This window comes from Penicillium cataractarum, assembly GCF_028827025.1.
Source record: "Penicillium cataractarum strain IBT 29864 chromosome Unknown utg000001l, whole genome shotgun sequence".
In the NCBI taxonomy this organism is placed as follows: domain Eukaryota; kingdom Fungi; phylum Ascomycota; class Eurotiomycetes; order Eurotiales; family Aspergillaceae; genus Penicillium; species Penicillium cataractarum.
In genome coordinates this window covers 1,046,609-1,059,359 of record NW_026622737.1, presented here as the reverse complement: position 1 = coordinate 1,059,359, position 12,751 = coordinate 1,046,609, and the positions used below count along the sequence as shown (strand labels likewise).

The window sequence follows — 12,751 nt, the reverse complement described above, 5'->3', positions numbered from 1 at the left end:
ATTTTAATCCGTATGGAAGCTGCCATAGCTCCGTTTCCATTTGAGTAGCGAGCTCCTGGCAAACGTCGTCTTACTCTTGGCCCGAGGCTTCCGGGGAGACTCCGCGAAGTCCCTACATCCGACTAGCCTTATTTAGGCTAAGATGAAGTGCCAAGACTATCATGGGATTCGGGGTTGAGCAACGGTTCAACCATATCCATAAGTTTGTAAGCCAGAATTCTAGCTTTCTTGTACCCCCACCTTCCGTCCGCAGCTTCCCCGTGGGGTGATGGAAAGTATAATCCCTCCAGCGGGGATCGTACCCGGATTGTCTTCCTCCATACGATAGAATGAAGCCATCCAGTGCCCGCCTGTGCATCACTTGATAGGTCAGCCAGATCTTGGCAGGTCGGTACTGGACCAACGTGCCGTGTCAAGGGGTTTCGCGCTGGATAAAGAGCATAGAACGGTTAGGATATATATAACCATGATTCAGTCCCAGCCAGTCTTCATGGGTCCACGGATCAGCAGCACAGTTGTGAGCATCCAAACATCAGCCTTTCAACATGGTCGTGGTGGGAAAACAGCGCGAGGAGAATGTTGCCGAGCCCGTGCTGGCTAACTTGCTGGCCGATGACCGTACGCCTTGGTACAAGAAGCCGAATCTGAGACGACTCTACTTCATCTTGTTCCCGGCCTGTATGGGTATCGAGATCACATCGGGATTCGACTCCCAGATTATCAACACCGTCCAGATCGTGTATACTTGGAACAAGTGTATGTCTTCTCCCTTCAGGGTGATCTCTGCAACAGACGCTAACGCTACGATATAGATTTCGGTCATCCAACCGGGAAGACCGTGGATGGACGCCCCGAATATGCGATTGAGGCGAACCTTAAGGGCTTTCTGGGTGCTGCTTACTCCCTCGGAGCCATTCTCGCTCTGCCTTTTGTCCCGTATCTCAACCAGCGAGTCGGACGACGATGGACTATCATGTTCGGTTCATGCGTGAGCTTGGTCGGGGCCCTGATCCAGGGTTTCGCTAATGGAGGTATCTTCACTCTTTTCCTTATTCTTGAAGTGGTATGATCTCTGATAATTCTCCAGTGGCCATGTATGTCGTCGCGCGTATCATTCTAGGATTTGGAATCCCGTTCTGCATCGTTGCAGGGTCATCTATGCTGGGAGAGCTGGGTTACCCCAAAGAACGACCGATTCTGACTTCGCTTTTCAATTCCTCGTACTTCATCGGTCAGATCATTGCGGCATCCGTGGGCCTGGGAACGGTGACCATTTCGTCCAACTGGGCATGGCGAATCCCATCCCTGCTTCAGATTGCGCCCGCCATGATCCAGATTGCGACGGTTATGTAGGATGCTCCATACCGCTATCTAGACTGCTCCCATTAACACACGCCCAGGTTCCTTCCCGAAAGTCCCCGATACCTGATCAGCAAAGACCGCTATGATGACGCCTTTGACGTCCTCACCAAGTACCACGCGGAGGGCGACCGCAACTCGGTCATTGTCAAGGCCGAACTGGCGCAGATTGAGCGCACCATCAAGATGGAACTCGAAGAGTCAAAACAATCCTGGTGGGACATGTTCCGCACGGCCGGTATGCGTCGTCGACTGTTCATCTCCGCTTTTCTCGGCCTGTTCACGCAGTGGTCGGGCAACACGCTCATTACGTATGTATCCGCCTGTGGCATCTGTCATATATGCTTCTAGCCTTTGCTGATCCATGTAATAGGTACTATCTGAGCGACATCCTGAATCTGGTCGGAATCACCAACAGCGTGACCAAGTCCAAGATCAACATCGGCATTGCCTGCTGGGGTCTCGTCTGTGGCACTGCGCTGGCACTAACGGCGCCGCGCTTCAAGCGTCGGCCGATGTACCTCACCTGCGCAAGCTGCCTGTTGTGTGTGTACATCGCATGGACCATCTCCATGGAGCGCTTCATAAGCACAAAGGCACAAGCCGCAGCGAAACTGACCATCTTCTTCATTTTCGCATACTCGCCCGCCTACAACCTCGGCTATAACGCCCTAACCTACAGTACGTGTCCCTCCCGTTCTAGAGCGTGTTTATATACTGACACAAACAAGCGTATCTGGTCGAGCTGTTCCCTTACATGGGCCGCTCACGCGGTCTCTCCTGGTTCCAGTTCTATGGCCGCGGCGCAAGCTTCTTCGCCACCTACGTGAACCCCGTTGGTCTGGCGAACATCGCCTGGAAGTGGCTCTTGGTGTACTGCTGCTGGCTGGTATTTGAGCTGGTGTTTATCTACTTCTTCTTCCCCGAAACCTCGGGCCGCACCCTTGAGGAGCTGTCGTTCCGTAAGTGGTATTCCTGCCCTACTACAAGAGACAGAGCTAATGTAAGCAGTGTTCGAGGACAAAGAAAAGGCCAACGAGGTCGCTGCGGCCGTTCACAAACAGCTCGGCGAGGATGACGAGAAGGCAAAGGCCACGGAACATGTGGAGGTCCAAGAGACCAAGAGTGCTGTTTGATCGTGTCATGATGGTTCTTATTTCAGGATGGGTAGAATGAACTTGTGGAACAAAGTTATCTGCTAGGTAGTCTGATTTAATTCTATGACATTACATCCTGCAACGCCAACGCCAGTTCCGTCGTCCATTAAACAAGATATAATTGTGACATCTAACCCATCCTTGACCTTGGCCTTCATTATCTTCTCGTAAGACAGTAGCCACTGGACTTTCACTGGAAGGAGCAACCCCTCTCCTAGTCCGCGACCTTGTATTTATTCATGTCCAGCTACGGCGACAACTGTGAGGGTTGGTAAGGTCAAATACTGGAGGCGGGTTCCAAGGTCATCAATATTATAAAATTATATAAAAAGAAGGTGGAGCGGCGTGCAGACCCTTCCAGACTATGTCTGAATAGTCACGCCTTTGCGGCCTACAGCCTCTTCTAGATGAAATCCAAAAACAAGTCGATATAGGTCACGCAACCAGGAGTACTGTCCATTCTGAGCCATTGCCTGGCATGCGCGTGCCACGTCGATAGCGCTAACACGTGCTTGGGATCCAACATTGCGGAATGCAGGATCAAATGCAACTAGCTTCCGATAACTCTTCAATAACGAGGATTGCCATAGCGCCGAGCCAAATGCATCCGAAGGAAGCGATTTCACAAATGAGGACAGATTTTGCGTTCCTCCTCGCTGATAGCCACTGATAATGGCAGCCTTAGTGATCAGAACTTTCAGGCGTGTAAAATTCGGGTCCTCCGACATGGTGGTGACAGTGTTAGCAGAAGACGCTGTTTGCCCGGATGATCGAGACTTCTCGGAGACGTTGGAAACATTGGAAGGCCATGTAGAATGGGAAGTTGTGTGGCCAGTACCATGCCCTAGTACTAAGATATTGGGAGCGGATGCTTCATCGGGGGAGACTGTGGCGGCATCGTCAAAGATCGTGGTCGGTGTCTCGGGGTTTGGGGCTTGTTCTAGCAAGTCGTCGACAAAATCAAGTTCTGACTGTTGCGACACTTGCTGGAAAGCCTGGGCAAAGGTGGCTTGACTTGGACGTGGAGTGCCTCGATCTGAGCTGCGCAAGCTGTTCAGAGTCCAACCTTCACGGAAGATATCGCAGAGTTCCCAGCAGGCTTGAACTGCCGAGCCCAACAACTCCTCGTCTAGTTCCCTCCCTTCTCTCTTGGCCTGCCGAATGCTGAACAACATCTCAGCAAGCGCCCAACAGGCACTGAGGAGAGAGTCCGTCTCCGTCAGACGGGTTCGTTGCTTCATGAGCCGGTGGCAAAGGGTTATGTAAAAATCCAATGTACGCTCACGGAATGCGTCGGGAAGGTTGCGGTCGTGCGTGTTGAAGAGGTGATTGTTTAGTTCAAAGCTCACTCTCAGCACCGAGTCTGTCAAGTCGCTGTCACAAACACGAACTTCAAATAAAGCCTGGCAAAAATCTCGGCACAAATCAAGGGTTGGGATTATTTGTGACCAATAGTCGTCGTCGCGAGTGTCATATAGCTTCTGGCATAGTCGCCAACAGGATCGCCAAGCATCCTCTTGCATGCCGTCATCGTGAGATTGCGGGAGTCTTTCTCGATTAATATAACTGAGGCTAGACAATGTATTGCAGAGGGTCCAGCATTCCGTGAGAGCTGCTCGAAGAGCAGTGATCTCCGCTATTTTACTACCAAAATGACCTGGCGGGAAGTTAGTTCCCACATCCGAGGCCACTCTATGTGTTTTGAATTCACTACCTTCCGGTATATCTTATCAGATCAAAGTTAGCGATTGTGGGGGGCAATATGCAAAGTCTGGAATGCCGGGTCGCCCGAATTACCTTCTAAGCTGCTTGAACGTGTGCGTCGGCCAGATTCTTCGAATTCTTGCCTTGTTTGTGCCCGAGGAGTCGCTCTATCAGACCAATCCTGGACCGACGTAACACTAGTGGTCAACGGAGGTGGAGATACGGGGCTCGTGCCGGTATTTCCGAACTTGTCATGGTTAGCGAGTACAAGGATGAACTGGATCTTGTAGGAACCAGGGTGGTAGTACCTTCCGCGATGCTTCTGACCTTCCCGGGACATCGATCAACTGAGTATGTTCTATTTCGCTCGAGGATGATGATTCTTCATTTTCACAAGACTCTTCTTCCGAGGTCTGCAACCTAACCTGGTGGAGGATTAGTTCTCATTGACTTGAAAGCCAAAGGAAAGGGAGCTCCTTACAAAATCGCCAAACCCAGCTGGAGCATGGATTACCGACTGAGGTGGTTCGTCCTCATCAGATCTTGCGACAAGTCCATTTTGATGCATTTGTGCCGTTTGAATCTAGTTTGGTCAGCACACTAAGGTCAAGGTCCGAGGATTGGGAAGTGGAAGTAAATTCCCTTGACAGGCTTGTTTGCTTCTGGAGAAGGTACATACGGTTAGTCCTAGAGGGGGTGATGTTCCCGCTCTTAGTCCTTGTACAGCCATCGCTGGAATAGCTACTACCTCACTATCGACCTTATCGCCAACCGCTTCGGTCTTCTTTGGTTGTTGGCTGTCAAAGGCCGCCGACGAAGTGTCCGCCATGTTTGTGGAAACCGGATCTGCGGAGAGATAGGTCGAGTTTCTGGTGTTGTCTGCGATCGAGGAGATATCCACAGACCTGCGCATATATTAGCGACCGAAAGGGTGACGGTAGGATTGTGAACAAATTGCTCTCCTCGGTAATCGCGGTTCTATCTTACATTGACTCAGGCCCCGCAAAGGGGCTGGAGGGGTCGCGATATGGCAAGACGGACAATGGCGACCTGACGGCCATCATGGCCGAAGTTGTAGAAAGAGGATCACAGAGGAAGGATGTGTGAGAGAAAAAAAGAGAACCCGAGGAAGTCAGGACGCCCAAGAGCAATTGAATGCGATCCCCGCGCAAGTAATTTCGAATGAGCTTAGGCCGCGCCCAGACAACTCATCGGTATTACTTTCCAGGCTCTCGGGATTCCAGTTATCACGCAGCCGCTGTTGGGTGCCAATCGAGGTCTTCGAATACGACCGAGGAGTGAGAGATGCGAACTCTTCCCAGCTGGACAAGCTGGACAAGTTGGAATTCCCAGCACTTGGGCAAAGATCCCAAAAGGACGGAGGGAGCCAGGCGCCTGGGGCGTGATGAGCATGCATCTCGGGTCTTTGTACCCACTCAGACGCCGGGGAGCGGGCCCCCAAGCTCGTCCAGCTAGACCACATGGGGATGCAAGGCGCTTGCAACAGCTCGGACCCCACGAATAACATTGAACCTTCTTCTGACACTGGCGAGAACCCAGATTGGGGCCAATTCTTTGATCCCATGGGGGAAAGCGGAGCCTCGTCCGACTTCCAGCTGTCGATTAGCAGTAAACAGCGATAACGAGTCAGCCCCGGTACTTCAACTAGGCATAAGCCAGCCAACAGTTAGTACTTCCCATTGTGCCATGGCTCCACCTTGACCTCGGGATTCGTGGATCCTGACGGATGAGAATACTACTTTGACATGAGCCTCCGGCGTGGGAGAGTCGGCAATTGGAGGCAGAGACAGGAAAGTAGTGGCAATCATCCTCCACCATGACAACGTGGCTGAAGTCCAAGCCGTAGTGAATTTTTTCTACAAAGTACAAGGGGCCTCCATAGACGCCAAAATCCAAAATTGTGTGTAAAACGCCTTCCCAGATGCATGTGGACGGGGATCAAAACGCAGCCCGTCGCGAAAACCTTTCCATCATCATGTCTAGCCCACCTCGACTGATTGAAAGAAACCTGTAAAATGTGTGCAGCAATATTCTCTCACCATCACTGCAATCGCCTTGAGATATTCCATCCCAGACACCAAGGGGTTAGCGAGGAATTCCGCTCAGCCTGTCCTTGGCGACCAAGACTCCCCAATTATATGCCAATGGCCGCGATTTTCGACGAGCATGTATTTTCCGGGGCAGCTAGCGCATGGCGTTTGCGTAGGTGCAAACGTCTGGACTCCCCCGCCTGAAGTAGAATCGATCGTGGAAGAAAGTCGTCAAAGAAAGAGAGAGGGTACCGGTAACGATTAAGCCTGCGCATTGGCACGATCCTTTTCGGCCGTGTTGTATCTAAATAGACCTGTCAGCTGATTGTCTGTCGTCTCCCCGAAGATTAACCTCATACCGAAGGAGCTTCTCGATCAGGTCCACGTGGGTCATGATCATACGACGGCAGCAGTAGCGGCGGCAACCAAGCTGGTCCATGGCATCACTGGAAAAGCTGTTAGAGAGATACAACCCAAAGAATTGCGCACATTAACGTTGAGGATCACATACCCATCAGCCACACCCTGGTCGAGGAGCTCGAGATAGCGCTCCCAAAGGTCACCGACGACCTAGACAGTTATCAGTCAAGAGCCTATCAAGCCGGATATAGTTTCTTGACCTACCTTTCCACAGGAGAAGCAGCGCACTGGAATGATCATGGTGTACTTGTGAATAGAGGTGGGAGGATCGGAGAAAAAGGCGATAAGGCGAGGAAGATGCGGAGAGGGTTGATCACCAAAAACGATGAAACTTTTCCCGCGACGGCGGTCAGCGGGACCTCTTTTCTGCCATGCGATACCGCCCTAATTTTGCTCTGAGAAAAAAAAAAGATGCGATAGACATTTCTTGAGCTTCGTCGGGACTAGATTGTCGGTAGGAAAACCTCCCGGACACGACAGACGGAATTCACACCTTCTCCCTCACCGTCTGATCAACCAATTTATCCGACTCCCCTCAAGAGGGACTTTTCCACAATGGCTCCCAACCAATCGGCACGACACCAGAAACGTTCCCGGGCAAGCGATGCCGCAGAGAAGGTATCGCGGCCGGGCGAAGAGCGAAGCAAGCGGCGCCGTACCTCCGATGTTATCGATACTCAAAGCCCAAAGAAAACCAAGGCTTCCAGCAGTACCGAAGTTGCGATCAATGGCGACGCTCCCTCCAAGGCACTGCAAGAGCGAAAGAGTTCCGCGCCATGGTCATTTTCACGCCCCGTGGGTGGCCGCTATACCAACCTAGACCCAGTCATGACCACAGATGAGGCGTAAGTAGACATCTCTTCTCGGCTTGCAAATGAGGCTGGTGTCTGACGTTTCTTGACCCTCTAGATACCTCTTCCTGGGACTTGACACTTCCGTCCAGGTCTTTGCAACCGCTACATCTCGCCTTTTGCGTACCCTGCAAATGGAAGCCGGCCAAAAGGTCATTGGGTACCAACTCTGCCCTATCGAATCCGACATACTTTATATTTTCACTCCTGGCTTTGTGACCAAGTGGGACTGGGATTCTGGAAAGCGGCTCGACCGCTGGGGTACTGATGCTACAACTGTTGCCGTTGACCTATCACTGGTCGAGAAGAAGGACCGACTTGCATCATACTCTATCGTGTCTCAGAAGGATGGAAAGAGGCAGATTCTGATCAACTCGTTGGGTGAAAAGAAGCTTGCCGGTATCTCGGTCCTTGTGACTAGCGAGCCGATCAACAACATTAAAGTTGCATGCGGAGGCCGAGTCATTGTCGCTTGTGATGGGTCTCATCTTTTCCTGGGTACCACCTCAAGTGTTGATCTTGAATCTCCCGAGTCTACTAAATACACATGGCGGGAGGCGACCCTTCCAGCTCCTGCCACCTGTTTCCACCTGCGCGAGAATTCCGATGAAAGTTCGGGATCCTCCGGCCCAGTGGTTGACTTGGCAGTTGGTGAGACGGGCGGATACATCTTGATCTATCAGGACATTCTCAGCACGTTGTTTGGTCGCTCTGCGGATAAGAAATCAACCCCCCGGAAGTTGCATTGGCACCGAGGCGCTGTCAGTTCTGTGCGATGGTCAAGAGACGGTAAGATTGTCCTTATGCAATCATTTGCCATCGAAGCATCAATGATCCCTAACAATCATTCAATAGGCAATTATCTTATCTCCGGTGGCCAGGAATCGGTCCTGGTGCTGTGGCAGCTAGATACCGGAAGAAAGCAGTTCCTTCCTCATCTCTCCTCCCCCATCTGCAACATTGTCGTTTCACCGAACGGAAACTCGTATATTGTCAAACTGGCCGACAACTCGGTTATGGTCTTGTCTGCTCGAGAACTACAGCCCTCCGCCAACGTGACGGGCCTACAATTGAGCACTGAAATCACGAGCTACAAGGACTCCTCTTCAAAACGGCCTTTCGGTGCCGTTGCGGCCTTGCACCCGCAGTACCCCGAGCGACTAATGGTCACGGTCCCCGCTTCTTATCACATCAGTCAACAGGGGCACCAGCGCCCAAGCTCTGCTGTTCTCCAGACGTTCGATATTCGCTCTAACTGTCACATCTCTCGCCAAGCTCTGGCACGCACAAACGCAACGACCTTGGACATTGGCCCAGATGGAACCCCCATTGTCGCCCCTGATGTCCGTCAGATGGACATCGTACAGGATGGAAAATGGTTGGCCACCGTCGATTCATGGGTGCCGAATCCTCAAGACGTAGAGGCTTTGACTTCCACTACTTCAAAGAATGACCTGGCTTCATTGCGTCCGGAGGTATTCCTCAAGTTTTGGAAGTGGAGCGCATCCACCGACAATTGGGAATTGGTGACGCGCATTGACGGACCGCACTTTAGTGATTCCCGTCATTCTACAGTCCTCGGTCTGGCGGCTCGCCCTTGCTCCCACGAGTTTGCGACTCTTGGAGCCGATGCATTCCTCCGTTTCTGGTGTCCAACCGCCCGACACAGAAGTGGCCTGAATACCGATGCGTCTAAACAAAATCTCGACACTTGGAAATGCCGAAGCATGGTCGATTTGAGTGCATCCATCGACAATGCCACCGAGGCTCTTGAGACAGCCTGTATAACCTTCTCCGAAGACGGCTCTGTGCTTGCTGTTTGCTTGCCTTCTCATTCTGGACCAAGCGATGGTATTGTTCTCCTGGTCGATGCCCGAGACGGCACTGTGCACTATCGCCGAACTGGTGTCTTCTTTGGAAAGCCCTTCTCCGCCAGGTTCCTCGGAAAATATCTGATTGTGGCTTCTTCCGGGTCTGTGGCTGTTTGGGATACCGTGGACGATGTCGTCAAGCCAATGGAGCTCACCGAATCTACCAGCTCGGCCGATGTGGCGTTCCAACCCTTGATTGCAGTCAATTCCCGAACCGGGACTCTTGCCCTCGCTATCCGCGTTGGTGGAACCTCAAACAACCCCCAAAAGAAGCGACGCAAGGCTCGGTACCATATCCGAATCTACGACGTACCATCCTTTGATCTAGTATTCCAAGAAACTCTTGGCTGCAGCCCCCTGGCACTCCTTTCAGACACATTCACCGGCGATTACATCATTATCGATTCAACCGCGAGTGTGCAGCGCCTCGGCTGCTTGGAGAAGACATCGCAGAAGAGCACACAGCCACAGGAAGTGACCAGCCAGCTGAACTCAGGACTTGCGAATATCTTCAGCCAGACTCACGAGCGACCTGCCGCGTTGCCTGTCATTGAAGATGACGACTCGAATTCTCAAAATAAGGCGCTGGCCACGGTGTTTGGAGACACGCCGTCCTTCTCATTGCCTTCTATCGGTGTTCTCTTCAGGAATGTGGTGCAGACACTGGGCTCAAGCTAAAATACCATTTTGGATTGGTAGGAGTTTGTGGTTGGGCTTAAATGTGATACATATGTGAATTAAAGCGATTCTTCTGTATTCATTATATCTATAACATAGATTTGGTAACCTTGGCGTCCGCGCATAGCTTAACAAAAGTCATCACGGCCACTTGATCTGGCGTTCTTGCGTTTTGAGCACTCGAGCACATTCGAACCTTTGTACTACGAGGTCGTTGTACTACGTAGAGGGCACTAATTAAAGCCCGGTATCGATAGCGATGCAATATGAGATAATGTCATTTACAGAAGCTAGTTTGGCACAGCGAGAAGAAAAGCATCTTGTAAATGGCATAGCCGGATCTCGACCAATACCTGTTCTATTTGGAGATTTTGATTTTTGATTCTCTCGGGTAACAGAAGCCCATTGTTGAATCACACTTTACTCACAGTCCTCTTTCCAACAGTCTAGCCAGTAGAATAGAATCCGATAAAAGTGGGATTTCCTCCGTGTCCAATTGACTCATCCATAAAAGAAAGCGCCTGTCATCTTTCGGCTTGTTTAAATTTGCCCTACTGTGAAGACAAGCAGAGCCTTTCTCCCATGGACCTGTCCCAAATACGCGTCCAGCTCGTGATCCTCGTCAATAGGGAAAAACGTCTCGTTGCCATGCTCATCCTTATCAACACCCTCAATCTTGCTGAGGATCGAGTAAGGATAGCGGCTAGTGATAATCTGGCGCACCTCCTCGACGGATCGAGTGGCAAGCTTATCCATCCAGGGTTTGGCTGGTGTCCCCTGGAGTTGACTCTGGGGGCTGCTCTGAAGCCAGATCGTCGTATTGAGTAATGTAGAATGAAGCATGGGATCCATGTACTCAAATGCACTGCCCGCGTCGTGTTGTGGGTTCGTCGAGAAAGAAGATGGGTCGTTTGCTGCCTGCAGCAGAGATGGATCAATTTGCATATCGCCAAGCTCGCTAGCGGAGATGGGAGCACTAGCGAGCGCCTGGGATGCGAGGGTGCTGATCCCGTTACTGATTCCATTGTCCAGCATATTATGTACTGGAGTATTGTTGGACTGCGCAGTGTTCTGCGAGCTGGCTCGCGGGGTGGATCTTTTGCGAGCCGGGTCTCGCTTAGTCTGGTCGTCGCGTAGCCGTTTCATGACGTCCCGACAGAGCACCTCCAAGGCTTTCAACTTGGATGCGTGTTCTGAGTCGGCGGACCCTGGCTCCAGAATCCGTTGAAGAAGGGGCGAATTATGAATCCATCGTGCCTTCAATTCCGCCCAATGCTCATCGCCCGCTTCTAACTTGCTTGTGAAATGATCTGCCTTGAGGGTATCGTAGAAGGCGTTACGGATCTGGCGACTTTCCTCCGGGTTGACTCCCAAAGCATTTTTGGCTTCGGCAAGGGTCATCCGCCGTTCCAAAGTTCTCATTCGTTTTGTCACGTCCGTACACACAACGTCAAGAGCCAGAGCCTTTGCGTCGCGTTGGGTCGGCTCGGCACTAAACACCTGCTGTAGATGGGGTGATTCCTGTATCAATTTGTCCTTTGCGGCCTGCCATCGCTCCGGACCCGCAATAGTCTTTTTGATGAATCCGGCTTCTTCACAAATCCGTTGAAAGTGGTCTCTTAGCTGGCGATATGTCGTGTTGTCCAGATTGAGATACTGCTTGCTCTCATCGATTGTGGTCTCTGAGGGGAAGCGAGGAGGCCCTGGAGGATCAGCAGGCAGGCCAGCCCACCCACGGGTACGACGGCGACGTTTTCTAGAAGCCCATCGCTCTGCGCTCTCTGATTTCAGGCGGTCCAGACGTTCTTTGCGTTTCGCCACGACTTCTGGCGACAGGCCGGGGGACGAGCGGCGCTCTGCAGTTGTGGGACCGGCTTCGGTAGGTACGGGGTCGGCACCGTCAAACTGCTCCTCTTGTTTGTAAATCTCCTGCTGGAGCGCCAGAAGTCCTTCATCATCTGGTTGTGTGTTCCGCGTATCCGCACTGACTTGTGATTTCATCCCATTGGGAACGCGGAGTAGCCAGCGGTTCTTTGCTCGAACGCGCATCAATTCTCGCTCTTTGATCGCAAATCCCTCGTCATTCAGTATGCGGAGCATATCGCGTTGATTAGTGTTGTGCTCCCATAGCTCCTTGACTCGAGCGACGAGGTCGACATTCTTGTGTGCAGGATTCTGTTTCGAAGGAAAGCCCCATCGCTTGAACTGTGTCTGATACGCGCGTTTACTATCGAGGTAGCGAGTGTTAGTCCTGGGATAGTTGGAGAGGTACTTTGGGTAGCTCAAGAAATCATCACGGAGAGTGAAGCTTACCTCGGCGCAAACTGATAAGCAGTTCTCATGTATTCCATGATCTCTTCCAGGGCTTTCTTTTCCTGAATGTACATCTGGAAGCAGATGTCCCGCTTCCCAGCCCAATCGTACACCATGGTGGCAGAGACGCTCCCTCCCAATGGAGGCGCGTCTGGCGGGGAGGAGGAAATCCGGAGAAGTGATGGTGGAGCTCTGTTCTTATCAGGCGGTTGTTGTCGCTGCTGTACGCCGTAGCGGAGAGGGAAAGACGCTGGCAGCCCAGAGGAGACACTTGCGCAGTTTGGTCACGTGACAGTCCTGGGAAGTATAGAGTCACCATTGAGGAAATGGCTTGGCTTGAAACGTTT

The 12,751-nt window shown here is 51.8% G+C and overlaps 5 protein-coding genes across 5 annotated transcripts; 2 read left to right on the top strand and 3 right to left on the bottom strand.

Annotated features, from left to right (window-relative positions):
• Window positions 1-545: 545 nt before the first annotated feature.
• N7496_000374 (uncharacterized protein) lies at window positions 546-2,495 on the top strand (the record flags this gene model as incomplete). Its single annotated transcript, XM_056693305.1, has 7 exons — window positions 546-756; window positions 813-1,031; window positions 1,088-1,349; window positions 1,401-1,670; window positions 1,733-2,040; window positions 2,091-2,321; window positions 2,371-2,495. The coding sequence occupies 7 exons, from the start codon at window positions 546-548 to the stop codon at window positions 2,493-2,495; spliced, it is 1,626 nt and encodes a 541-aa protein (XP_056560034.1).
• Window positions 2,496-2,878: 383 nt separating this feature from the next.
• N7496_000373 (uncharacterized protein) lies at window positions 2,879-5,284 on the bottom strand (the record flags this gene model as incomplete). The annotated part of the gene is made up of 6 exons (XM_056693304.1): window positions 2,879-4,242; window positions 4,314-4,467; window positions 4,529-4,645; window positions 4,702-4,803; window positions 4,900-5,125; window positions 5,208-5,284. 6 exons carry the CDS (start codon window positions 5,282-5,284, stop codon window positions 2,879-2,881), a joined length of 2,040 nt encoding a protein of 679 aa, XP_056560033.1.
• Window positions 5,285-6,532: 1,248 nt separating this feature from the next.
• N7496_000372 (DNA-directed RNA polymerase core subunit RPB10) lies at window positions 6,533-6,935 on the bottom strand (the record flags this gene model as incomplete). The annotated part of the gene is made up of 4 exons (XM_056693303.1): window positions 6,896-6,935; window positions 6,783-6,841; window positions 6,631-6,717; window positions 6,533-6,575 (listed from the first exon to the last, which is right to left on the bottom strand). Exons 1-4 carry the CDS (start codon window positions 6,929-6,931, stop codon window positions 6,533-6,535), a joined length of 225 nt encoding a protein of 74 aa, XP_056560032.1. The 5' UTR covers window positions 6,932-6,935.
• Window positions 6,936-7,246: 311 nt separating this feature from the next.
• Window positions 7,247-10,091, top strand: N7496_000371 (WD repeat protein; the record flags this gene model as incomplete). The annotated part of the gene is made up of 3 exons (XM_056693302.1): window positions 7,247-7,536; window positions 7,601-8,331; window positions 8,398-10,091. The coding sequence occupies 3 exons, from the start codon at window positions 7,247-7,249 to the stop codon at window positions 10,089-10,091; spliced, it is 2,715 nt and encodes a 904-aa protein (XP_056560031.1).
• A 540-nt stretch (window positions 10,092-10,631) lies between these two features.
• Window positions 10,632-12,520, bottom strand: N7496_000370 (Clr5 domain-containing protein; the record flags this gene model as incomplete). The annotated part of the gene is made up of 2 exons (XM_056693301.1): window positions 10,632-12,318; window positions 12,405-12,520. The coding sequence occupies 2 exons, from the start codon at window positions 12,518-12,520 to the stop codon at window positions 10,632-10,634; spliced, it is 1,803 nt and encodes a 600-aa protein (XP_056560030.1).
• Between the last annotated feature and the right edge of the window lie 231 nt (window positions 12,521-12,751).